The 26,556-nt window shown below is 42.6% G+C and overlaps 1 protein-coding gene across 9 annotated transcripts in view; it reads right to left on the bottom strand.

The window, feature by feature from the left end:
- Positions 1-245: 245 nt before the first annotated feature.
- Positions 246-26,556, bottom strand: part of Kmt5b (lysine methyltransferase 5B) — a 46,340-nt gene continuing 20,029 nt past the window's right edge. For all 9 annotated transcript variants that reach the window (XM_050137486.1, XM_050137483.1, XM_050137485.1 and 6 more), the window contains 9 exons: positions 23,845-23,992; positions 20,618-20,686; positions 15,278-15,443; positions 14,571-14,680; positions 12,639-12,805; positions 12,375-12,394; positions 12,154-12,290; positions 9,336-9,532; positions 246-2,675 (listed from right to left, as the gene is read on the bottom strand). In XM_050137486.1, coding sequence (XP_049993443.1) covers positions 1,198-2,675; positions 9,336-9,532; positions 12,154-12,290; positions 12,375-12,394; positions 12,639-12,805; positions 14,571-14,680; positions 15,278-15,443; positions 20,618-20,686; positions 23,845-23,992 — 2,492 coding nt within the window. In that variant the 3' untranslated portion in view covers positions 246-1,197. The remainder of the gene's footprint in view (positions 2,676-9,335; positions 9,533-12,153; positions 12,291-12,374; positions 12,395-12,638; positions 12,806-14,570; positions 14,681-15,277; positions 15,444-20,617; positions 20,687-23,844; positions 23,993-26,556) is intronic.

Below are 26,556 nucleotides of genomic sequence, written 5' to 3'. Positions count from 1 at the left end.
ATAATCAAAAAAATCTGATATTTTCATAATAAACTAACATAAGCCAAGAATGTCCACTGATGCAGTGCTTACACTATATATTTATAATTTCCTATTTTATTGGCATGAATATTTCTAAACTTAAAAACCTTCCTGGTAAGTTCTTTTAATTTCTTATGACAAAAATTTCTCACAACACACAAATATTTACAACATATACATCATTTTCAGCTCTTTACATTGAATCCCAAAGACAAATGTTTGTATAGGTTACCACAGAACAAAAGCTGTGACTCATGTTTTTATTTCATAAACTATTATAAGTTAAAGTGAATAGATTTCTTTAATATTCCTTGTAGCATTTTACAAGTGCAACAGAAACTTGAAGACCCAAATTAAGATAGCTGAAGTTCATCAGACAAACGTTGCTTGCTGTTGCCACGCTGTTCACAGCAAAGGTTTGAAAAAATAAGCACCAATCATTCTTGCAAAGAACAATTTTATCTAAAAGGATTGGAAAGTGTTAAATACACGGTCTTTAATTTACATGACAAGCAATAAATAAGCTGCTCTGAAAACCCATCCTGCACACCACCAGCCTCGTACATATAATGTACTGAAGTGAGCTGTCACGCACAAGACTGCATTTTAATTTAGTTTCTTTTCTTCAAAGAAATCAATCTGACTTCCAGCCAAATGGTCTCTGTGATAACGAAGGCCACGGACAGGACACCTGGGCCGGTAAACAGTGTGAAACCGACACCTCCAAGGAGAAACATCTAGCAAATAAACCAAAAGCCAGAGGTCGTTGCTGGTGAAAGGAGCAGATGCTGGAAACCCTTCCCACGAGGCTGCTCTGCTCCGCCCTAACTACAGCTTAGTCATCTATGGAAGAGGGCTGGCACTTGCTCTTACAGGTAAGTTACAACATGGTGTAACCACATTAGTGTCTGAAAGTCCTGTGTGGAGAGTGGCTGTCAGTGGACAGTCTGCTGGAGCCTCTGTCCTACAACAGGGCTTCCCTCTAACTCGGAATTGCACATAAGAAGGCTAGTTAAAAAGTACGATAAAAATTTGCACAAATCAGACTTAAGAGTTGGGATGCTGTACACTTTCTACAGTATTACGCCTACAGGTGAAGAGACCACAGAAGTGCTGCGCTGAGAAGCTGTGGCTGGGATTACTTTTACTTCCCCAGGACAACTGCAGAGTGAGAGCTCATGCGTTCAGCCTTAGAGACTGATCTTCTCTTCTCCTTGAAGAAATGTCGATATCTATGGAGTCTTTACCTACAATTAGCCTCAGCCGCTTCGCAGGAGGAAGAGGGATGAAGTCATCATCGAAGTCGTCCTCGCAGTCCTCCTCGTCCTCCTCCCCCTCAGAAGACGAGGAGTCATCTGTGCTGTCCTCCTCATACTGACTGTAGTCGTCCACTTCCATCTGGGACTCCAGCAGGGAGAGGGGATCGCTGCAGCACACTCCGTTCTCATGAAGCCCCTCTGCATATGGCCCCCTGCTCTCCTCATCCCGCTTGAGCTGGATTTTGAGCTTGGTAGAGCTGCCACCTGGCCCCGAGCTAACCCCATTACTGAGCTTGGCGACATAGAGGTTGCTGTCACTTTCATGGTCTTTACTGAGCTTGATGCTGATTTTAGAGGAGTTCACACCATCGCTCTCATGGTCATTTGTCTTGCTGCTGCTATCATGCCGCCTGCGAAGCGTCAGCTTGGGGATCCCAGAGCTGTTCTCCAGTATCAGCTGTGCATCGTACCGGGTGACCCGCCGCTTCTTTTTACTTTGTGCAGTTCTGAAGCTGTCTTTTGTTGTGAAGCTGTCGGATGTGACAACGGAACAGCCAACAGGTGAGGGAGCAGAGTCTGTGTAGCTTACAGGTACCCCAGTGGTGCCACTGGGCTCACCCTGGTCAGGATGGGGCCCTGACAAATCTGGCAGCCCATCTTTCCCAGGGAAGCTGGGCTCCAGACTGCAGTCCTCTGCCTTGGCTAAGTGTTTCATGGGTTTCCCTTGTCGAAATTTCTTTCTTGACGGGCATGGCTCACTCGTGGGACACTCCTGGGAAGCTTCCTCCCTGTGTGCAGTCTCAGGAGCCAGTTCTTCCAGCACCTCTGGGGTCACCTGCTGGCCACTGTCTGGGCAAGGTTCCAGAATGCCATTTTTATAGCCATCCAAGGGACTTGGTTCAAGCTTGATGTCAGTGGTCTCCTTCAGACCTGTCCTTGTCCTCAATGAGCGCCGGGTTGTGTAGGTGCAGGGCAAACTGTCGCCCTGCGAGTGAGCACCTCTGCCAGGGTTCTGCCTGTGTTCTCTTGCAGCATGCCTAGTCAAGCACCCACTCCCCACTGCAGCATGCGCTGGTCCCTCTGGCTCCTTCTCTTTCTTAATTGGCAAATTCTTATATAGCACAACTTTGGGCTCCTTTAGCACTAAGTTCCCCATCTCGAGCTTCCGTGATGTGCTCTTCTGGTCCAGCCGCTTGCAGTGATTCCTCAGTTTGATCTTGGAAAGTAAAGGCTTTGCCGGCTTCCTTAGTTTCTTTGGTACCCTGGAATTGTTCATGTGCGCTAGCTTAGGTGAGGTAGAGTTGGAAGCAGACGGGACTCTTGGCATGGACTGCCTGGTCAGTGTTCTGCTCTTGCTGCTCTTTTTTACACCAACTGAAGATTTTCGGTTAGAAGCTGTGAAGTTTAGAAGACAAAAATAAAAAAAATTAAAAAAAAAAATGAAACAAGCTTGGTACTACATGACATGGTTAACAATCCCCAAAACAATCCAGTGGCTACAAACTGCAGACACACAGGACATACATGTGCAAGGCAGCTCTCAGGCAGACTCACTCCCTACCATGCCTCTGTTGTGGTTCAAGGACACCAGGACAACAGGGCCCTGGCTGCTGCTTCCTGGTATCTCTCACGTCAGGGCTTACTGCTCCAGACTAGGTAGTTCTCTTGCATAAAAGATTTGAAAGGAAGGCAAATGAAAACCATAGTTTCTGCCTTCATTTTCTATACGAATGTATGTATGTGTCTGTGTATATCATATGTATATCTTGGCTTGATAGAACTTGATAGACCAGGCTGGCCCAACTCACAGCAATCCTCCTGTCTCTGTCTCTCAGGTGCTGGGGCCACAGGTGTGTGATGCAATACCCAGCTTCTCTCCTGAACTCTTAGTCACCATTTAACTCTACCTACAGTAGTTACTTAGCCAGTATAGCATCAGAGAGGAGCTCCACTAACCACTGGACTCTAGGTGTAAGGCGAACAGATTCTAAGAAGCGTATGTTGTCTCCTCCAATACTCATACGTCAGTAAGGAAGCACAGTATCACACTGTTTGCTCCCCTCACCTCTAAGGATAAGAAGCTACAGCAGGCGGCTATTAGCTCAAGAGCTGCAGAGCCCTGATGGCAACAAGCAACTCAGGACAATGGATCTAACTTCTTCCTTCCAAAACAGAAAAGCTGCACAACCTTAGGTGACCGCTGAAGGTTATGCTGCCATAGTGGTCTACCTCCCAGGTGATCATTAGTCAGTTTTTTTTAATTTTTTAATTTTACATTAGTCAGTTGTTTTAATGACTTTTTAGTTCCACAGTTAAAAAGCTAACAAATCCTCCTTTATTAAAACTAGTCAGCAGAGAAGTTGTGGTGACCAAGGGATCAGCACCCTCACAAAAAAAAACAGGGTAAAGCCAGAAGCATGGGGTCTATTCAATAACGGTTTGTAGGGACAGACAGTTCCTTTTCCTCATACAGCAAAGCAAGGAGCTAGCAGTACTCTTTACCAACAAAAAGGTACAAGAATGTGTAACAGGGGCTGGAGAGATGGCTCAGAGGTTAAGAGCACTGGCTGCTCTTCCAAAGGTCCTGAGTTCAATTCCCAGCAACCACATGGTGGCTCACAACCATCTGTACTGAGATCTGGCGCCCTCCTCTGGCGTGCGGGCATACATTGAGGCAGAATGTTGTATACATAATAAATAAATAAATCTTTAAAAAAAAAAAAAGAATGTGTAACAAGCATTCTGAAATTATAAACCACCAGGAGTAGAAGGTTATCTATTTCAGGGACTGGCTTGCCAGCAACTACAACATACCCTACCCAAACCAGCAGAGTTCCCAGTGATGAGAGCTGCTGAGTGGACCAAGCACCAACATATCTGTGTGGGTTGCTGCCAAGGATACGACTTATTTCTAGAGTTGTGTAATGAAGCCTGGATGGGATTCCACTCAAGGCTAAGTGACTTATAGACCAGAAAGTCCTACAACTACATACCCTTGCATGCTTTCTTTCATATATAGACGAGTATGTGTTAAAAGATGGGATATTTAGGGAATACTTAGCAAATAGATGCTTCTGACAAGCCATCTAAACACGTTAATGTTCTGGCTGCTTCCAGGCACAAGCCGAGACTGCATCTCTCAAACATGGGTTCTTGCAGGACTATCCATGACCAGGCTTTGCAGTCTCTAGCCTTTCATTTTCCCTTCCCATCCCTCTGTTGCTCTGAAAATGAAATCAACCCACACAATAACAGGATACATGACATGCTCTTGTCAGAACCCCTCTATAGTCCAGATTCTGTCCCTCCAGTGGGACAGCCTTTGTGTGATGGACCATGGCACAAAAACCAGTGTTCACTTTCCAGTCCTCTTTTTCATTTCTATGGACCGGATGATGGTAACCATCTTCATCTCCTCTGGGCTGTCTAAGAGCATATGCTCCTGGTCTTCCTTTGACTCTGGCCACCCAACTGCCATTCTTCAGACACCTGCCAGCTCAAGACCCTTGACAATATTTTTCCAGGTAACAGGTATCACCTGGTCAGTTACCACCATTTAGATTCTGGCAGTTTCCAAGCCTCTAGTCCCTCTCTTCTGAACCACAGATCCAGAGTGCTAACAACTGACTGCAGTTGCTCCAGAGCTGACAGGCTTGCACTGTCCCCTAGAGCTCTGGGAGCTTCTCCCCTTGTTGATGCCTACCACCTGCCCACGACTCAAGCAAGAAGTTGGCCACCCTTGACTCTTCTTAAACTGTTCTCATACAATTACTTGCCAGTCCTGCAGCACCATCCACCCCTGCAATGTCACTGGAATCCCATCTGCCTGTTTAGCATGCCACTACCTCCTGTCTGGACTGTGCATGGCACTTGCCTGTCCCTCATTCCTCCAAAGCCAGAATGACATGTAGGCTACTATCCCATGTTACTGTGGAACATAACCTTTTCACTACCCAATGCCTTGAGAATAAAGCCTGAAATCTTCAGCTAAGTCATATCCTTTATCCTCTCCATCTGCAGAAGCCACAGGCTTTCTGACTAAAGCCCTCAACTTGTGGGCATGTGCATGTGAGTCCCTCCACTGTGGACATGCTTCACCTGGCCAGCTCATCAATTAGGGAGCATCTTCTGACTGCACTCTTGGCATCCAAAGCTCTTTCTCTCTCTGAACTTAGTCCTTAATAAATTTAACTCAATAGCTGAATTCCATTTTAAGGTGATTCTGAGTCAGCCCCTCCTCCTTCCTTAGGGTCCCTGCTGATAGCAGGGGCAACCACTGACAGAGCGGTCCTTGTGTTTGTGACCTGAACCAGCACAAAATGGATTGCACTTAGATGGTACATTACTTTGGTAGGTACGCCCTTATGTGTCTGTCACAGTTTGTTTGAAAAGTACCATCTCATCCAAAGCCCAGTGAAAAGGTAAGCTCCCAGAGAAAAATGAGCAAAGAAATGTACCCGAGACTCTCCTAGAATGCCAGGGGCCAATCACTATGCAGACACTTGTGTGTATGTGGGGGGTGGGGTGGAGATTCAGTGATGGTAAGGCTAGAGGAAGAAGCTGGTAGCCACAGTGACAAATTTAGTCAACCACTTCAAAGTGTATTGAGACTCAGGGTCCTTATATTCACAGAGGCAGGCATGCCCTTGGTGCAGCCACTCTCTTTTGATCAATAAACCCCAAGTGTATATAATGGATGGTAACTTTGGTGGGGTATACATTCCTCCTGCTACATGCCAGACACTGTGCACAAGCCATATGAAGACCTAAAGGGGCTCTTACCATACCTATGAAGGAACTAAGCTCTCATGGTTTGGTAGGTCCCAAAACTCCATCTGCTAAGAAGTGGGACCTGGGCTTGGTTGTGGCCCCAGACCCTGAGTTTCCGATCACCATTATGTTGCCTGTAATATGGCTTCAGTCCAAACTCAGGAGACATTGTATGGCCACTGACTGTGGTGGCTCCAAGGTGTCATTTAAACCCTAAGTATGACACTTAGTGTGCACCATGAAGAAACATGACAGAACACCAGTGCTCTCCTGAGCTCTCAAGCTAGGCTGTCAGTGCATGCTTGTCAAGTTTCCACAAGGGCCATGTCTGAGTTAGGAAACAGAAAACCCTCAGCAGCACTTGAAAGTCTCCTATTTTCCAGGCACAAGTCCCTTTGCCTGACATGAGTGACTGAATGGAAAGGCAGGCCCGGCAGCGGTACACATCAACTAGAGGTAGCACTGCCACAGAGAAGGGGCAGCGCTGCCTTCATGCCAGCCAGGTGCTCCTTCAGCCCACACAAACGCACCCTACTGGCCCGTCTGCTGGGCCCTGGGCAGTGACTGTCTACAGCTTTGGGTGCTGCTTGAGTATTCGTGTTTCACACAACTTATCATTCATTATCAGAGTCACCAAGGACTGGAAATCCAGGATCCTCCAAAGGGTATTGGAGCTTAGACTGGAAGACTCACTTTGGATATAAGTGGACCAAGTGGAGGACTTGCTGCCTCCACTCCTGGGTGCTAAAGCAGAAAGCCAAGCTGAAGTTCTTAGGACATCATATCTCAGCCTTGTGTCAAGCAAGAATGTTTTCCTCATGCCTAGGTAGCAATGTTGCCAAATTGTTAGGTGAAGGCAGGGGAAAGAGAAGCAGGCAGGGCAAAAGCAGTCCCTGGCTACACACTAGGCATGCCTGAAGGCCTAGGAGGAAGTTCTGATGCTCACTACCTTTTCTCAGCCTGTTTTTATTTCACTTCCTTTTTTACAGGGTAAAGATGAAGCATAAACACAAATACAGACTTGAAGAAAACGTGTAAAAAGGCGAGGACCAACATCTCTAGATCCTAACACGTAGAGGGTGAGGCAGGAGTACTTGAGTGTATGGTTTGGACTATCTAGTAAGACCATGTCTTTTAATAAAAAACACGTCAACACATAATAGGTACACGCATGTGCAGGCAAAGCCTGATAACTGATAACCTGAGCTCCATTCCTGGGACCAACACAGTAGAAGGACAGTACTGACTTGTTCTCTAACCTCCACACATGTGACATGGGTCATGCCTCCACTCTCCAGGCAAAACAAAGTAAAAAGTAAAAAGAAACGGTTAAAATGTATGTAAGAAATAGAGAAGTACTTATGTGAACATGATTTAATGCACAATAGTTGTAGAGGGTGAAGGGAACACTATGTGGCTGACCCATACACTTCTGATGTCATCAAAATCCTAAGCACTGTAGGACCATCTTTATGGACAGACATGAGAGTGGGAAAGAGAATACCCAGGCCTTGTTCCCTCTGACCCCTGGGCCATGCTTCCAGATCACTGACAGCTTTGGCTTACTCTACCACTAACGCTGCAAATCAATCACCTAACATAAGCAGCCACTAGCAAGGGTGAGCTTTCTATTCCAAAGTGCTGAGACTACAGCTCAAAGGTGCTATACATTCTTTCTGCCCTTGAGAAAAAGCTGTGACTTTGCACTTGTCTTGGAGATGAGGCATAAGCTCTCCAGGAGGGTCCAGAACCACCCACATCTTGGTACTTCTCCAAAAACTACTGGGTTGAGTAATAAATATTTCTCATGTTGTAACATATCAGCACACACAACCCCTTCAGAAACTATTTGTATTTAAGTACTTAAAGCTTATGTATTTAAGCTAAATGGTGTGCTGAGTTTAAAATGTATATTCTAGTGATCAAGTTCATACACAAAAACACACAGGAACTCTCTCACTTCATCAGAGCCATTCTCTGAGAGCAGCTTTGTGGCTGTCTGGAAGGCAGCATACACCTCAGTGTTTCCATGTAAGAATTTATGAAATGGGCTTCACAAGCCTCCAGTGTCTTCAAGGAACCAGACTCAAGAAAACAAAGTTCATTACACTGCCTTTATTAATAGAACCAACAGTCAACAGTGAATGAGAGACTAACACCTCCTCTTTGTTCACTTTGGGCTCAGCTAAGAAGTGTGAATTTGAGCTACACTATTGCTTTTATACTAGAGGCTACGCCTGGCTTTGGACTTCAAGTAGCAAGCAGATTCAGATATCCACGCAGTGGCACTTGCCATCATGGAGACACCGTCCCCTTTCTTCAAAATTTTCTGTAAGGGAAGGTAGTACCCGTGTGTGGACTGAAAACATCTGAAGGCATGGAGAAGATCCTGGAACACCCAGTGCCTGAGGGGGCTCTTACGTGCTCAGAGTCACTGGACACTAGAGTCCTGAAATAGGTACTCTGGGCAACCAAGGCAAACCTTTCTCACAGACGACTCTGGTTGAGACACGTCAGAAGGAGAACATGCTGTTGTAGAGGCATCTAGAAAACACTAGTGTTACCCAGATGAAGGACAGCAGCCACAGATGTCCCACACTTCAAGCTCCACAATTGCTGTGCTGTCTTTGGTCTATGGAGCGTTTCTTTTCTTTTTTTTCTGTTATTCACTACCACCCCAGTTTCTATGAGAAATTCCACTAACATAGAACTGGCAGCTCACAGCTTGCTTCCTTTTCCTTTTCATCTGGCTTGCTACTTCCTACAGTGGTAATCACACACCCCACAACACAGCCACATCCAAATACTCCTCTGGCATCCTTCTGAGCATAGTGAACCAGGCTGATGCACTTCAAAAACAGCTAAGCAAGTAGTAAAAAGATGGAAGCCTTGAAGCACAATGAACTCTGAGTCCATCCTGTTCCTAGACTGGCTGGAGATGGACATAAGCAGCCTGATTAACTAGCCAAGCTCTTGCAGGGCCCAGCACACCATGTTACCATCACTGATGACTTGAAAATGTGTTCCTCAAAGATGATGGTTCTGGAACATATGTTGAATACTTCAACACTCAATACCAAGTATTCAAAAATACATATAGAGGTTGGCCCTGAATGTGGAGTGGACACAAACTGCTATGGACTCAAAGCATTTCTATTATTTGCAGTGCAGCTGAAGCCTCAAGTCCCAGTTCTATCAGTATTTAGAGCTTCAAAACTACTGAAGCATGCTTTGTGAGCAATGAAGACTGTAACCAGCACCTTATGGTAAAGTTCCCTTACTTACTTGCATTGTCTTTTTCCTGAGTGGTGTCTGCGTCAGTGTTAGAGCTGACAGACTGACTGTCTGAATTTTTGCTGCTGTCCCCTAACTTTTTAAGCCTATTTAAGCGTTTATCTGTTTCTCTGAGTCCGTATTTGCTATTGATAACAGGAGCAGGCGCAGGCAGTCCTACTCTGGATTTAAAAGCACCAGTTCCCCGTCTGAAAGAGAAAACAGCAAAGGTCAAATAAATGGAGCAGACTACTTAAAACAAGCTTGGCTGCTGAGGGTACTTGGCCACATCAGGTCAAGGGCTGAGATGAACTGCTGAGACCTCAACCACAAGACCACTACCAGTTCTAGAGTTCTCAGGGAGATCTAGCATGCATCTACCACAAACACTTTAAATTTTTTTTTAATTTTATTTTATGTGCACTAGTATTTCATCATGGGTTTCAGGTCCCCTTGAACTGGAGTTATAGACAGTTGTGAGCTGCCATGTGCGTTTCTGGAAGAGTTGTCAGTGGTCTTAACTATTGACCACTCCAGCAGGCCAAAACCACTTTTAAAACTATATGTAAGTATATGTCTCAATCATTCATTAGCTGCCTATGGACCTGTATCTGTAGATATACTATGTAGCCAATTCTTCATTTATATTTCTTTTCAAGCAAAACTAAGATACCACACTACCATTTTACCCAGCACTTTAATTTTCTTGTATCATATGTGTTTCTGTGTAAGCCTGCAATGAACATGTTTTGAAAGCTCACATTTCCATAGAACATGCATGAGCGTTTTCAATGTTCTGTGGTAACTAATGTGTATATGCACATGCAAGTGCTCACGCTCACATATATGCTCACACAGATGCCTAGAGAGGCCAGAAGTGGCATCAGATCCTCTGGAGCTGGAGTTACTGAGGGTTGTGCTGCCTGACACAGGGGCTGGTACTGGAACTTGGGTCCTTTGGAAAGAGCAGTATGCACTCAGTTGGTCAGGTATCTCTTTGACTAGAATCTGGTCATTCAAGCATTTTTTTTTGATTTACTAATGTTATCAAGATCTTCAAAACCCTAAAGTTAGATAGAAACTGTTTGTTTTTGGAGACAAGATCTGTCTATGTAGGCCAGGCTGGCCTTTAATGCACATGAGATATGCCTGCCTCTGCCTTCTGGGTATTAGGATTAAAAGTGTGTGTCACCATGCTTAGCTCAGATAATTTTTTGGTAAAGATTTATTTTCTTTTTAATTATGTGCGTGCATATGAATGTACACACCCTCGAAGGACAAAGGAGGAGGCAGTTCCCCTGGAGGAGCAGGACCAGCCCTACATGGCTACATGGGTGTTAGGTACTAAACTTGGGTTCTCTTAATAATACATGCTCTTGAATTTTGAGCCGTCTCTCTCTCTCTTTTTTTAAAATTTATTCATTTACTTATTATGTATACAATATTCTGTCTGCATTATGCCTGCAGGCCAGAAGAGGGCACCAGACATCATTACAGATGGTTGTGAGCCATCATGTGGTTGCCGGGAATTGAACTCAGGACCTTTGGAAGAGCAGGCAATGCTCTTAACCTCTGAGCCATCTCTCCAGCCCCCATTGAGCCGTCTCTTAAGCTCCTAGGAAGGTATTTTCCTAATCATTTTATATTGTTTTTAAACTTTATTTTGCAGTTTAACTTATTCTCTCCAGAAGGACAAGCAGCACTCACTTCCCATGTGCACTAAGATGCCATACACACTTGCTTGTTTTAGAACTCTGTTGGCTATTGTCTATTCCTAAGTAATACATCGTTTGATCACTCGCTTTATAAATAATAATCTTTACTATCTACCTAGCTTTTTTTTTAAATTAAAAAAATAGGGTCTCATATGCTCTATGAACCAAGAATGACCAGAACTTAAGATCTTCCTGTCTCACCTTCTGAATGCTGGGATTACAGGTATGTGCCACCACACCAGCCCCTAATACAACTCTGGGATCTTTCTAGTGTTTCCTGTGCTCTACACAGCCCTGTATCAACTTCTCCCCTAACCTTTTTTGACTGTTGTTTGGTGCTGGGGACTAGGTTTCTTTCATGTTCGTTTTTAAAAGAGAGCTTGCTATGTAACCTAGGCTTACCTTGAATTTTTTCTAATGCATCTGCCTCAGTCTCCCAAGTACTGAGATTATAGGCATAAGCTACTATGCCTGGCTTCCCCTAATGTTCTTTAGATTTTTTTGACTTGGTTGTCACTATATATACTATTTTATAACCTTTAAAATAGTTTTGGTCAATTCCAAATATAATGCCTCAAACAATTTATCATGAAAAGAACGGTACCTATACCTTAACAGCTAACATCACAATTCTTTTTACTCAGATTTTTGTTTTTGGAGACAGGGTTCCATTTGTGTAGCCTTGGCTATCCTGAACTCACTCTGTAGACCAGGCTGCCCTCAAACTCACAGAGATCCGCCTGCCTCTGCCTCCTGAGTGCTAGGACTAAGGGCATGTACTACCACTGCCTGACTTACTCAGATCTTATTGTGAGGGTCTATCATCAGATTTTATCTTCCAAAATTTCTCTAGTGATGTATGTACAACTTATGTAGAAACTTTAACTATACTCACCACTGTCTTTTTCCACACTTACTGTTCTCCTGAGCACTTCTGCATGGTGACCCACTAGTAACAGCTGCATCACATGTGCTTCTGCTTCTCACACTGCGGGGCGCTGTGCTACAGAGCACATGTGCTAGCTCTACGCTCACATGATGTGGATGGTCGGGCAGGGTCAGCACCATAACATCATGACAGTCATGAAGTTCAAGTGGGGAATATGATCCTTTACCTTTCACAAGTGTAGCATTCGCAGAACTCATTATTTTCTCCAAAAAACCCATCTCCATAGTAACAAGAAATTTCTTCTCCAGGTTCAATATCTCTCAGAGCCTTCACACATGCTGTATCTCGGCCAGTTGACACAAACTGAAATAGAAGTAACCTGTTAAGAGTCTCACACCCAAGGCAGACATAGAATCTCTGTGGTATTTGGTTTTCTTTTATGCTTACCTTACAGTTAGGTCTGCAATCTGAAAAATGTCCAAAAGAGAAAGTCAATTAACTGCTGATAAGATCTGAAACACGAAGTTACAGAATCTGAAAAGGCTTTCCAGACAACTTCACAATTTCCATCAGTTTAGGTCTCAAGTTACACTGGGCATATTTAATAAATCTGAAGACAACGGCCATTCCAAACTCCCCTGAGTATGGCCAGGCCACGCTAGCCGTGGGCAGCCAGCCCACACAGCGTAGACGCCTCAAAAGGCAGCTTACCATGATTTATAAATGCAGCAGGACCGAGCCAGAGTTGAGCACAGTTTTTCCTTGTGGAATACATGACACTGAAGTCGTTTTCTCCATGTCTAAGTAGCATGTTCTCCTCAATTTCTGAAAGTTCGGCAATACAACCCACCAGTAATTCTATTTTGTCATTTCGTTTCCTATTTAAAATATGTGATAAAAATTACTAGTAATTATAATAAGGCTTCTTTTAATAAATTAAGCCTTCCCACTAAATAGCAGAAACTGATCAGCCCTGGCTCCACATACTCTGCTGACGGACACGGAGTGTCCCTGAGGACCCTCTCTTCCTCTCTGGAGCCCCATGGCCTCATTTCTTATCTGCCTTATCCCCATGAGAGAATGGAAATTCCTCCAGGCCAGGTACTGTGCCACTTGTGACTCTCAACACCCTGCAGTGCCTGGATCAGCATCTCACAGGAGGCAAAGCCCGACTACTTGCTGTACAGTATTACATATTTGCAAATGGGTTCCACAGTGGTGGGATATGAGGGCCCAGAACTTTGTCTTCATCTAGTAGTGTTTTCTGCAAGCGCAAATTACAAGCTTAAGTTTCCTAGTGGCCACGTCAAGGAAAAAGAGGTGAAATTCCTCTCAACATATTTTAAGTCCACATATCCAATAGTATAACATATACTATTTTAGCAGGCAGTCACTATGGGAACTACGAATGAAAAAGAGAACACAATGTGAGCTCTGGAGACAGACTACATTTCCAGGACTCTAGGAGGCCAGTGGCTACTTTATTGCAAAATGATATCTCAAGCCTGCCATCTGCAACACATGAGCCACCAGAGCTAGTTAGCACCTCAATCACAATCTAAGGCAGAATACCTTCAAATACACCCCAGGGGTTTACTTGGGGAATAATGTTCTTTTGTACATTCTATTTTTGGTTACCTGACCTCTCAAATTTTTGCTATTGAAATTCTAAAGAACTGTCAGAGCTGGATGGTGGTTGTACACGCCTGTAATTCCAGCACTTGGGAGGCAGAGGTATGTGGATGGATGTCTGTGAGTTCAAGGTCTGCCTGGTATACAGAGCGAGTTCCAGGACAGCCAGGACTAGACAGAGAAAACAATCCTGGCTTGAAAAACCATTAAAAAAACAAAAACAAAACAAAACAAGGCCACCCTCACCCCTCAAAAAACCCACCAAAACCTTTCAGAGGGACTGCCTGTTTCTTCTGGGACATAAGGTAAGGGTCAGAGGGACTCCCTGTTTCTCCAGGACATTAAGGGTCACAGGGACTGCTTTCTTTTCCTGGGACATACTACCATAGTAAGGGAACAGGCATTATTAATAGGAAAGAAAGCTACACCTTCTCTCTCCTCTTTCTTTCTCCTCTATGGCTTGTAAGCCTCTTACTGAGGTTTGACTTTATTTAGAGGCAGAGTCTCATTGTATATCTTGGCTGGCTGGGAACTTTGCAGTTTGCAGATCAGACTGGCCTTGAACTCCCAAGATATGCTTGCCTTTGTCTCCTGAGTGCTGGGATTAAAAATGGTCTTTACTATTTCTATTTAATCTGGTATGCAAGTATGTTTTTAAGCAGGTTAACGTTTTCAAGTGTCTCTGTCTGTAAACTGACCTCAGGTTGCTAAGACTTCATCCCCAACCATTCAGCCTGACCCTGGAAGCCAGGTAACTGACCCTGCACCCTCCACCTTTCAGCAGTCCAATATGGAGTAGTCATTTAGATTCAACCCACTGTGGCCTAGAGATGCAACCAGGTCACCCAGAGTTCTGAGTTTACTACCCCCTAAATCAACAGGTCAGAGTACTGCACTGTCCCTCAAGGAAAACACTGGCTCTGGCTGACCATGACTTCTTACGTACTTCAAGGACAATGTCAGAAATCTTTAAACAGAAGTACACTGAGTTTTGACTAATTTAATAATTACCACTCTTTTGTTGCAACTATCTTGGCTCCATTTTGTTCTGAAGAGTATCTATTACAAGGCAATATTTCAAATCCACTGTCAGTCGCAAACATCCGCAAGTAAATAAAGACCTAAAGCAGGGAAAAATGTGATAACAATTATCTATTCTGCTAGACTCTCTCAGAATTATAAAAGCATACCACTGACAACAACGTAAACTATCGGGTAATAAAGAAAAAATTAGTTTCAGTCTCAACATTCACTCCTGCGAACAACCAATGGCATGGCTCTGCTCTCTAGAAGCTCAGAATGGACTGCACTCCTAAATGAAGACTTTTCTTCTTGGATTATCAGCCACGTCAGTTCTTTACATTCAGTGCTTTGATGAAAATTAACTCAAGGAGCTGGTACTGGTTCAGTGGCAGAGCACTTGTCCAGCATGTGCAAGGCCCTGGGTTCAACCTGAGGCTCTGTAAACCACCACCATCAATCACTATTAGACTTAAATTCTCAGTGCTCATGAATAGTCAGGCTTCAGTTTACTTGTAAGCCTATGGGTTTTGTTTTGTTTGATTTGTTTTGAGATAGAGCCTCAACATTGTAGTCTAGCTGATCCAAATTCACTCTGTAGTCCAGGCTGGCCTCAAATTTGTGACAACCTTCCTGCTTCAACTACTAGTTTCTACTCATCTGGACATAGGTTAGCAGCATTAATATACTTAACTTACATGTTCCTTGAATAATTTCTCCTGCATTTTGTTTTTGTTGAGAAAATAATGCCGTGCCCATTCACCTGAAGTCAAACATTTGAAGGCTTTCTCTAAGTGTTCATCTTTCTTAAAGCGTTCAATTACTTCCTTTAGCTCTTCTTGCCTTCCCTTAATAGGCCGAAATCTGAAAGAAATCAAGATAGCAAGTTTAATTATCTATCACAATTCTTTTTAAGAAATTTTAAAATTATGTATATTATGTGTTTGGCCTGCGTGTATATATGTGCACCACATGTATATTTACAAGAGAAGTCAGATTCCTTAGAATGAAGGTACAGACAGTTGTAAAGTATGCTAGGAACTGAACCTGGGTCCTCTGCAAGAGTAATCAGTGCTTTCAACCATTGAGCCATCACCTCCAGCTCTCCATCACAATTCTTGAGCTATGTATCCAACTGAAGAGATCTCAAGGAACTGGTATCCTATAGTCAGCATGGTTATTACATCAAAGATTAAAGAAAAAAACAATAATCTTGATGGTTAAATCATCAATTACTACAACAATCACCTAAGATCTTCCTTTTTTCTTTTCCTCTGCATGCACGTAGTACACATGCATGTTTGCATGTGAAGACCAGAGGTTGATACTGGGTACCTTCCTCCATCACTCTCCATTTTATGTATTCAAATAGGATCTCTGGCTGAACTTAGAGATCGCTGATTCAGCTAGTGAAGCTAGCCACTTGTCCCAGGGAATGCCCTGACTCCACCTCTTGAGTATTGGGATTAGAGGCAAGCTGCCCCATCTACCTGGCTTTTTATGAGGGTTCTGGGAATCAGAACACCAGTCCTCAACTCATATGCCATATGTTTTATTCAATGAGCCATCTCTCCAAGGCCTAATTTCCTTTTTTTCTTTTCAAACAATATTTTGATATTTTTGTTTAGCTGCTAATTAACTGTGAAATGAGACGACTCAAAAGCTGCATGTCTCCTACTTCCACTAGTCACCTACTTTGGACAGCACAAAGTCAAAGACAATAGAACAATTCCAGTGGAGGTCAGAGGGCAGGAATTTTAGGTGGACTTACATAGAAGAGTGCAAGGCAATGAGTGCAGAGGTACAATGACACAAACAAAATCAAGCTATAACAAAATGGCTGTGTGCACAGCAGAAAACCCTAACATGGTCCAAATAGGACCTTTAAATATACCCTGATGTCCCAATCACTCCTATTGGTGTAGGACTTCATCCAGAGAACAGGGAAGTTCCAAAAGCATAACTTGGGGATCAAACTGTTAATGGCAGAATTTTTTTTTCTGTTTCCTCCAAATTTATTTTATAATTGGTGGATATAAATTAATAAACAGAAATTAATCAAGACATATGTTACAATTTAACAGAACCCGATAATCTAATTTCAGTATTTTCCAAGTTCATTTTTAAGTCTTTCCATCATGGGGTTTGTTGGGAAATTAAGCAACATATGAATGCTTCCACTGGATGTCAACTGACTACTTATGACATAATTTCTTCTATAATGCAATTATGAAGAACCTTCAAGAAACTTTTCAATGTAAAAAAGTGCTAGTCAAATACTCAGCACACTATAAAAATATCATTTCAACAGCGGAGAGCACTGTTCTCATCATTTTTAACTATGATATCACTGCGTCGAAGAACAAATCACCTTGAGAACACATGCAAAAAAAGGCAATAAAACAAAAGTTTCTCTGCAAGTCAGTTTCATCTGATTACTTTTCTCAAGTAGAGTTTTATGTTAAAAAAAACAATAAATAAACAAAGTTCCCAATAGAATTAGAGACTGCTGTTCAAATAAAGCCCATGGAAAAAATATCAGTGGCTCAAGAGAAAAAGTATTTGAACTATGCACTTATCAATCTTCAAGTGCTAACCTTAGAGCCTGAAAACAATGAGATAAGATCTCCAAGTTCAGCACACGTCATAACATTCTTCAAAATAAGCTACTACAAAGCATTAACTTTTTCTTGAGACTGGATCTCATATAACCCTGGCTGGCTGTGCTCTTGATCTCCCAATGGAGAGAAGGATGGCTTTGAATGCTAAGTTTTCTTGCCTCTACCTCCCAAGTGCTGGGATTATAGGTATGCACTACCACAGATAGCATCCATTAACAAAATTTCATTAAGGCTTATTTGTTTTTTTTTCTTTGGTTTTTCTGAGACAGAGCTTGTCTATATAGCCCAGGCTATTCTAGAACTCACATTATAGACCAGGCTGACCTCAAACTCAGTGATCTACCTGCCTCTGCCTCCTGAGTGCTGGGATTAAAGGTGTGCACCATCACTGAGCAGCTTATATACTTCAGTTTTAATAGTTCTGGAGCTACCTGAGAATTCAAACTCACATGCACCCGAGATATGAGAGGAAATGTTTTACTGCTATTTGGGCAGTATATGTATTCTCACAGACTAATGAATTTGGGTCTTCTAAAGAATTCAGAACAATTTTCAGTTCTGAGTTGAAGTGGAAGGCCACCATTCAGATATTCTAAAGATATGCAGGATTGGGGAAGCACCAAATCATTTCAAACTACTTATCTGTAGCCATCACAATGGATTAAAATTAGATTTAAACCATTCTTGCTGCAACCCTACATTACAAGGTAATAAGTGTATGAACAACAGATAAGCAGGGAACTATATGTCAGTGGTAGATCTCCCATTTAAATGCACAAAGCCCAGTTCAATTTAGTAAGTCTAAAAAATCATCCAACATCAGCACAACAGCACAGATATGCCAAACAGAAATGTTGGTCACGGCTTCATATTTCCAACAGTACAAATGATGAAATGTGGGAAACAGATAACACTGTGTTCAGTGATCAGAAAAGCAACATTCCTCACTGAATAACTCCAATAAGTCATCCATGATGTGAAGTGGCAGAACTTCCGACAACAGGAAGAGATAGTTGTCCTCCTGTGTCTAATGTAGAAGTGACCAATGGTGACTCTGTTTGGAATGATATGATGTAGCATGGGGATGTGGGCCAGAGTAGAACATATGCCTAACACGTAAGGTCCTCAGCATCACAGAAAAGGCTAAACTCATCCAAAAATACAGAAAAATGAGAGCGAATGAGTTTGTGTATGCATGTGCTCATGTGTGTGTTCATATGTGTAATGAGGTCAGAGGATGACTTTCTCTTTTCATTATGTGAGTCTTAGGAATAATTTAGGCTATAAGGCTTGCAATTGCCTTACCTATCTTTCAAGCTATCTCACTTGCCTGAGGTAGGCAATTTTAAAAGGATTTGTGTGTTCTTTGCTTTCTGATACATGTTCATTCCTATCTCAAATATCTTCCAAGCACCCTAGTTTTCATTGTTCACAATGTCAAACACCTAGGAGCTAAAATCAACACAAAATAACTCTATTTGTAATATTCTTGCTGGGGTCTGCCTCTCCTGAGATGACCTCTGTTTCTCATTTTCTGATTTGTATTGCCTCAAACAAAATCACAAAATTATCCCTTGCTACCCACTAAACAAGAATCTTTGTATCAGTCAGGCATGGTGGTGCACACCTTTAATCCCAGCACTCGGGAGGCAGAGGAGGCAAATACCTGAGTTCCAGGAAGGCCAGGGCTACACAGAGAAACCCTGTCAGGAAAAAGAAAGAATGAATGATGGCAAGGAAAGGGAGGTGGTGGAGGATAGTATTCAGTGGCCTGCAGATACATACTAGCATCACCTGACCAAACAGCTTAAGTCAAATCCTGCTATAGAATACTGTGTGAGATAAAAATTATTCAATCACACAAAACTGTTAACAATTATTAAAAGCCAGAGCAAAAGTCACTGAGGACCTTCTCAGAAGCAAGAGAATTCTTGTTATAAACTGGGTTTTTTGTTGTTGTTGTTGTTATAAGGTTTTTTTCTTCATTATGTAGATGTACTGTGTAGACCAGGCTGGCCTCAAACTCAGAGATGCCCCTGTCTCTGCCAATCAAGTGCCTCTCTAACTTTCCTAGAAGATACAATCTCACGGCAGACTTTCTGATCTGGCTCTTACAGTCTTCCCGCCCCTCTTCCACAGTGACCCTTGAGCCTCAGGTGCAGGAGCTCCTGTGTTTTATATGCATTAGTCTACATTTTGATTGGCTGTGGTTTTCTGTAATGGACGCCATCTGTTTCAAAGACAGGGACGACCCTTACCTGTGGCGTAAGGACACATATTTAGAATGTGGTTGGGAACTGTGCTGCTTTAGTCAAGTGGCAGTGGTGGGTTCTCCACTAAGATCCGTGACTTCACCAGCCCTGGCCAGCTGGCTAGGTTCAGTCTGCCTACATAATAAGTTCCAGATCAGCCAGGGGCTACACAGTGAGACCCCATGTCTCAACACATTCATAATTATAATAATTTGCATTGCTAAAAAGCTCTCCCTAATGGGATTGGAGAGATGGACCAGTACTTCAGACCCTTTGTTGCTCTTCCTGGAGTCGGAGTCTTTTTGTTTTTGTGATTTTCTGAGACAGGGTTTCTCTGTGTAGCCCTGGCTGATCTGACTCTAGACCAGGCTGGCCTTGAACTCAGAGATCTGCCTGCCCCTGCCTCTTGAGTGATGGGATTAAAGGTGCCCACCAATGTTTGTTTGTTTTGTTTTGTTTTTTGTTTTTTAAATTTTCTATGGTTTATTTAACTTTATTTTATGTGCATTGGTGTAAGGGTGCCAGATCGCTGGAACTGGATTTTCAGACAGTTGTGAACTGCCATGTGGGTGCTGGGAATTGAACCCAGGTCCTCGGGAAGAGCAGTCAGCGCTCTTAACTGCTGAACCATCTCTCCAGCCCTCCTGTTTGTTTTTAATTTGCTTAAATTACTAATTGCTAAGACTAGACTTTCCCCTTCTATTCTCTCTCTCTCTTTTAAGGAAGGCAGGGTGTTACCATGTAACCTTGACTAGCATGGAACTTGCTATGTAGACCAGGCTGGCCTCAAACTCACAGAGATCCTGGCTCTGCCTCCAAGCAAAATTATACTATTTAGAAGATTTACTAAATGTTTTAAAAGTCCTATTTGGGGGGCTGGTGAGACAGCTCAGTGTTAAGAGCACTGGCTGTTCTTCCAGAGGACCAGGGTTCAATTCCCAGCACTTACATGGTAGCCTTTAACTGTCTGTAACTTCAGTTCCAGGGGATCCGACACCCTCAGGCAGACATACATACAGGTAAAACACCAATGCACATAAAACAAAAATAAATCATTAAAAAGACGTTCTATTTCACTGACATGGCCAATGGCTTAGCATTAAGGCACATTACTAAGGACAGAACCATGGACTGGTGCCTTGCATCTGAAACATGAGCTACCTACCTTGCAGGATTGCTGTGAGAAATCCCGTCAGCTTTTGAAATATGTCTTGAGCTCCTTGAAGGAAAAGCGCTATACAAATACAAAACAAACAACAGTAAAGACCATTTGTACAATCTGTATTCATTGTCTCTAAACACTCACAGTAGCACAAATCTTTAAAACACCAATATTTACAATTTTATGAATCCACAAGGATATTCCACACGTAGCAATGCCAGGTTGTTAAAATCTTTTCTCACCTTTACCACTGATTCACAAAAAAAATTTATATATATTCTAAGCATCAAATTCTAAAATGATATATATAATTTATAAATGCACATCCAGGAAAGGATATGCATAAGGAAAACACATGGCAGGATAATTATTACACAACTATAATGATGGAAGGCTAAGATTTTATGCAACTTTAGCTTGACAAAAAAAAAAAAATCAGGAAAAGTTTCAAAGTAAAAATTCCAGACAATAATTCTTGCTTCACAAACATCAATTCTTTTACCTATACCTGCTCTTAACCACCTACCCCTACCCAAGACAGGGTTTCTCTATGTAGTCCCAGCTGTCTATAAACTCGCTCTGTAGACCAGGCTGGCCTTGAACTCAGATCGCCTGGCTCTGCTGGGATTAAAGGCATGTGCCACCACCATCTAACCCCAACTCCCTTTTAATTTATGTGCATTGGTGTTTTGTCATGGATGTCAGGTACCATGGAATTGGAATTGCAGACAGTTGTGAGCTGCCATTTGGGTGTTGGGAATTGAGCTTGGGTCCTCTGGAAGGGCAGCCAGTGCTTTTAACCACTAGCCCATCTCTCTTGCAACAAAGAAAATGTAAGTTGTCTATTGCAACAAAGAAAATGTAAGTTTCATAGTTGACAAGAAGCAACTCAAAAAATCTCAGCAAATAGAAATTTGTGTTTTATGTTTACTATGCTCTCATGATATAGCTCTGCTGGGACACTCAGATTGAAACATCAGCACTTGAGCCAAGCATGGTACCGCATGCCTTTAACACAGCACTCAGGAGGCCAAGGCAGAAGAACTGTAAATGTGAAGGCCAATCTTGGCTACACAGCAAGACCCTGCCTCAAAACCAAAAATCAATAAAAAGTCAGAGCATAAGCATTCAAAACAGAGCTGACTTTGTAAATTCTCAAATCATAAAACTACTATTTCTTTAAAACACATTCCTGAAAGCACACTGAAAGATGAAGAGAGGAGGTAAATGGTAGACAAGAATAGAGCTGAGATTATAGGCCAGTGGTAGTCTTGCTTAGAAGATGTGAGGCCATCCCCAGAACCAGAAGCAAGCAGAGGAAGAGAGACAAAGAGAGAAGAAACTGCATTTCTTAACAAGCTTAGAAGGAGATGCTGAAACTCCTGTGTGAGGAAGCTGTCAACGGTACCAGGACCCCTGAAGAGCCTTGGGGCCATGCTGTTGGGGGCAGAGCAGTCTTGTCCATTCCCCCACATTGGTTCAGCTGAGTGGACTTAAATGCTGCACTAAGAAACACTGACTTAGGTGCTCCAGCTTCTATGGGAACAGAACACAGTTAACTCAGGAATCCTCCTTAATAAATGTGACAATTCTGAGATTCTTTTTTTCTCTCTTCACTTTTCTCATGACAGGTGAGTGCTCAAGTGAGTCCCACCCTTAGCCCTCTAGACTCTATTCGCTTTGTGACCACACGGTTTTAAGTGAGTCTCAGGAAACCTGGGTTAAGACTAAAATACTCTAAATACAGATCAGGAAACCCAGGTTAAGACTAAAATACTCTAAATACAGATCAGAAGCTTGTTAGAAATACAGAATCCCAGTTTCCGTCTATGGGCTGAGAAACACCAGTGGCTCAGAAAGCAATCACAACACTTCCTAGTGGGGAGCCAATGGCAGGTATACCCCTTCATCCTTTGGAACAGAGCCTGGGATTCCGAATAGACATTCTTCCATAACCCACTAAAACTTTTGTTGTGTTTTTAATGGAATAACTTTCTGAAATGTTTCATATGCCTCTGCATCTCAACATACAAGAAGTTACCAACATGAGACAACTTAATAATCTACTTATTTAAAAAACACAAGAGAGCCAGGGATACAACTAGAGAGTGACTGAAATCCTATCAGGATCATTTTCCAGGATAATTAGACAAGCTCACTGAGTAGAAAAGGACCTGGACTAAGAGCAGTGTAAGTGAGGTCGTAGGTTGGCACAAGGGTGCAGTTTTGCATGTTTCATTTCCGTTCAGTGAATGACTCATGAGGCAGGAATCATGGAATTCCAAAGACACCTTTGTGCTGTCATTCTTTCTAGGCATACAACAGAGCTGATAAGTGAGAAAAAACTATGTCCCATTTTTACTTCTAGAAGGGACAAATCTCAAAGGGGAAAGGGTATGTAAGGCTTCCCTCTCGTTCCTATCTCCCCTGACAATCAGAGCTCACTGATCTGGTTTTCCAATTCTTCCTGGACGGTCATGGACATCAGGCCACAAGAAACCTCTGTGTGTGTTGGAGATGAGAAGAAACAGGCCCAGTCTCTGGCTTATCTCTAAATCCCCAGTGGCACCAATTCCACTGGATCCAAAACCCTTTGCCACAGAAGCAGAAAGAGAAAGAACTTCTAAGATGATCTAACTAGAGTAAGAGTCAGAGACCTCAGATGTCACAGAACCACAGCTGGGCATGGTGGTGCATGCCTAGCACCACTCAGAAAGGGAATCTCTCTCTCTCTCCCACACACACACACGACCCCACACTCCAATATCACAGATGAGGTATTCCAAGACTGCTGCAGTAGCTTCTGACAGAGCATCATAGACTCTAAACAGGTTCCTCCTTATGGAAAAGGCAGGTAATGAACTGACCCACCAGCGCATGAAGGAAAGGAGGTCGTCTTTCCAGATTCTGCTTGCTTCTCTTGGCTCTAAGAAAACTGTTCTACATCAAAGAACTTTACTTCTATTATCATTTAGAATTCTAAATATAAGGCTCATCATTTGTTTTCTTTCTTTCTTCCTTTTTTTTTTTTTTAAGACAGGGTTTCTCTGTGTAACAGTTCTAGCTGTCCTGGGAACTCACTTTGCAGACCAGGCTGGCCTTGAACTCACTGAAATCCACCTGCCTCTGCCTCCCTAGTGCTGGGATTAAAGGTGTGCACCACCACCAGCAGCTGTTTCTTAAGTTTGACATCATTACTGGTTCTATGCAGGAAAAAGACTTAAAATTACCTAGTATTCATTTTGTGTGTTTGAAAACCTAAATACGGATCAAGAACCAAACTGGTTGCTAAGTCGTCGTTCTCACAGAGCTCCTTGGCTGACATTCCAGAGGACGGCACATAGCGACTCTGCCCTTCAAATCCTGAGTTACCATGACCTGTGAAAAACAAAAGAAAGAAACATAACTTGGTGAAAACTTCTCAATCTGCTTACAAATCCCCACTGCATCCAAACTGGCATTGTTAGCTGGAGTTACGTCAATCACTGTTAGTGATTAAGAAGTCAGTATCTCTTATGCAAAACAACCAGATGCAGATAATCCAACGATTGAGAGATTGTGGGCAGTTGACAATATTAGGTTTCCTAAGAACAGGGTCCAGGGAATTGAGAGCTGGCTTTATTTTTCTCTTCAGAAACAGTAGACAGCACACAAGGCCATTACAGACAGGGCTTGGGGAAAAGGAAGGAAAAAGGATGCACAGGAAAGGCCACAAATGTGGATCACAGGAACCAAAGGGTCTGAAGGTATTAAATGGGACTTCTTACTTTTGGGCAGGTGAATGGTCAATATTCTCTTTATGAGTAACTAAGGCCAAAGGTTAAAAAACCTGCCTGAGATTAGAGTTACACAGAAGCAGGGAAAGAAGTATAATGAAAATGAGAGGCTAATTTCTATCCAACTTTTGTCTGAGAGAATTCTCAATGAGAGAACTGAATGGATAGCATGAAGTGGTTGGGTTTCACTGTGGAGAAGCAATGCAGAGAAAGCATGCATAAAGTTTCACCAGCGCTGGGGAGGGCTGATGGGTAGTGTTCAGTCCACTCCTGGAATCAGCACACAATTTACAAAGTGCTGAGTTGAGGTTCTCAAAACCAGCACATGAAGAATGAGTCACAGTGGGAGGTTTAACCTTTTCATCCATTCTTTCACAAAATAAACAAGAGTCTTCGCTAAGAGGTAGATATATGACTGTTGCAATCAGGTATGTGAAAAGTTATCTAATTATCAAAGAGGCTGGAGAGATGGCTCGGCCATTAAGAGCACTGGCTACTCTCCCAGAGGATCTGGGTTCAATTCCTAGCACTCATATAACAGCTCACAACTGTCTGCAACTCCAGTCCCATGGGATCTGACTCCACCCCCTGGATGTCCTCGAACTCACTCTGTAGACCACATTGGTCTCGAACTCAGAAAGATCCTCCTGCCTTGATTCCTGAGTGCTGGGATTAAAGGCATGTATTATCACTGTGTGGCATGGGATCTGACTTCTGAAGGCACCAGGTACATATACAGACACACATGCAGGCAAAACACCCATACACATAAAAATCACAACAATAAAATAAATTGTTGCCTGGGTCAAACCTAGGGCATCATGCATGCAAAAATGACCACTGAGCTATATATATCTTCAGGCCTACACCTGCTGCATTTTCTCCAAGTTGTGTTGAAATTGATCAACACAATTCACCAGGTGAAACAAATAGCTCCATGGTTACCAGAGTCACAGAATTGTTTTCTCAACATGCCCCCCACTTTGACTCAAAAGAAGCCTCACTGTCCTCCCCAACGGCTCAGACTGCAGCAACCACTAATCTACTTTGTCTCTTTCAATTTGTCTGTTCCGAGAACCTCACATGGTGGAACCATAGTATGTGTGATCCTCTCTGACTAGCTTCTTCCAATTGACATATTTCATCATGTTACACTATTTATCAATATTTTTGTTCTTATGGGTAAAAGAATACTCCACTGCAGCTGGTAGATACATCTGACCTGTTTTCCATTTGGCAATTATTATGGATAATGCAGGCACAAACCTCTGTGTAAAATACTGTGTGTCCACGAAGTCTTCCCAGTGGGGCTCTCATCTCCACCAGAGTGGGAAAGTCCAAGGCTCCCAGTCCTTGCCAATAGCAGCTACTGCCTTTCCTCTTGGTTCTAACCATCCAGGAGACAGTGAAATCTGTCTAAATATGCTGGGCTCACAAAATATCTACTGGCTGCTTGTGTATCTCTGGAGCAATATGTCTACTCAGATCTTTAGTCTATTTTAAAATTGGATTTTGTCTTTTACCCTGGTGTTCAAGAGATCTTCGCATATTCTGGAGATAGCCCTTTACAGACATATTTTGTAAGTTTGTCTTTTCACTTTTTGATGATTACCTGTAACACATGGTTTGTGATTTTGAATTTTTTCTTGTTTCTTGTGTTTTTAACATCCTACTTAACATTTGCTTAATGTGAAGTCAGGAAAATGTTGCCTGTGTTTGTTCCTGGGACTTTTAATTTTTCATACACACATATTGTACCAGGTTCCCTTCATTCTGGATGCAGAAATTTGATTTTCTTTCACTGTATTTTTCCTGGCCTCTACTAAAAAAAAAAACAAAAAAAAAAAAAAACCAAGAAACAAAACAGGGCTAGGGATGCAGTTCAATGGGAAGGCACTTGTCTAGAAACCACGAGCTTTATAAACCCTCCTACCTTTGCAGACAGATCAAAACTGTGAGATCTATTCTGGTTCTCAAATCTATTCCAGGAACACAGATGTGCTGGATCATCCTTGTGCTGATTACTGCAGCAGTTAGGAGATTTTTTTTTATTATTATTATTATTATTATTTTTTTTTTTTTTTGGTTTTTCGAGACAGGGTTTCTCTGTGGCTTTGGAGCCTGTCCTGGAACTAGCTCTGTAGACCAGGCTGGTCTCGAACTCAC

This window comes from Alexandromys fortis, unplaced genomic scaffold (assembly GCF_014885135.2).
Source record: "Alexandromys fortis isolate MF-2015 unplaced genomic scaffold, M_Fortis_MF-2015_v1.1 scaffold_3, whole genome shotgun sequence".
In the NCBI taxonomy this organism is placed as follows: domain Eukaryota; kingdom Metazoa; phylum Chordata; class Mammalia; order Rodentia; family Cricetidae; genus Alexandromys; species Alexandromys fortis.
Note: the sequence above shows the minus strand (reverse complement) of the source record. Positions and strands in the feature narration are given on the sequence as shown.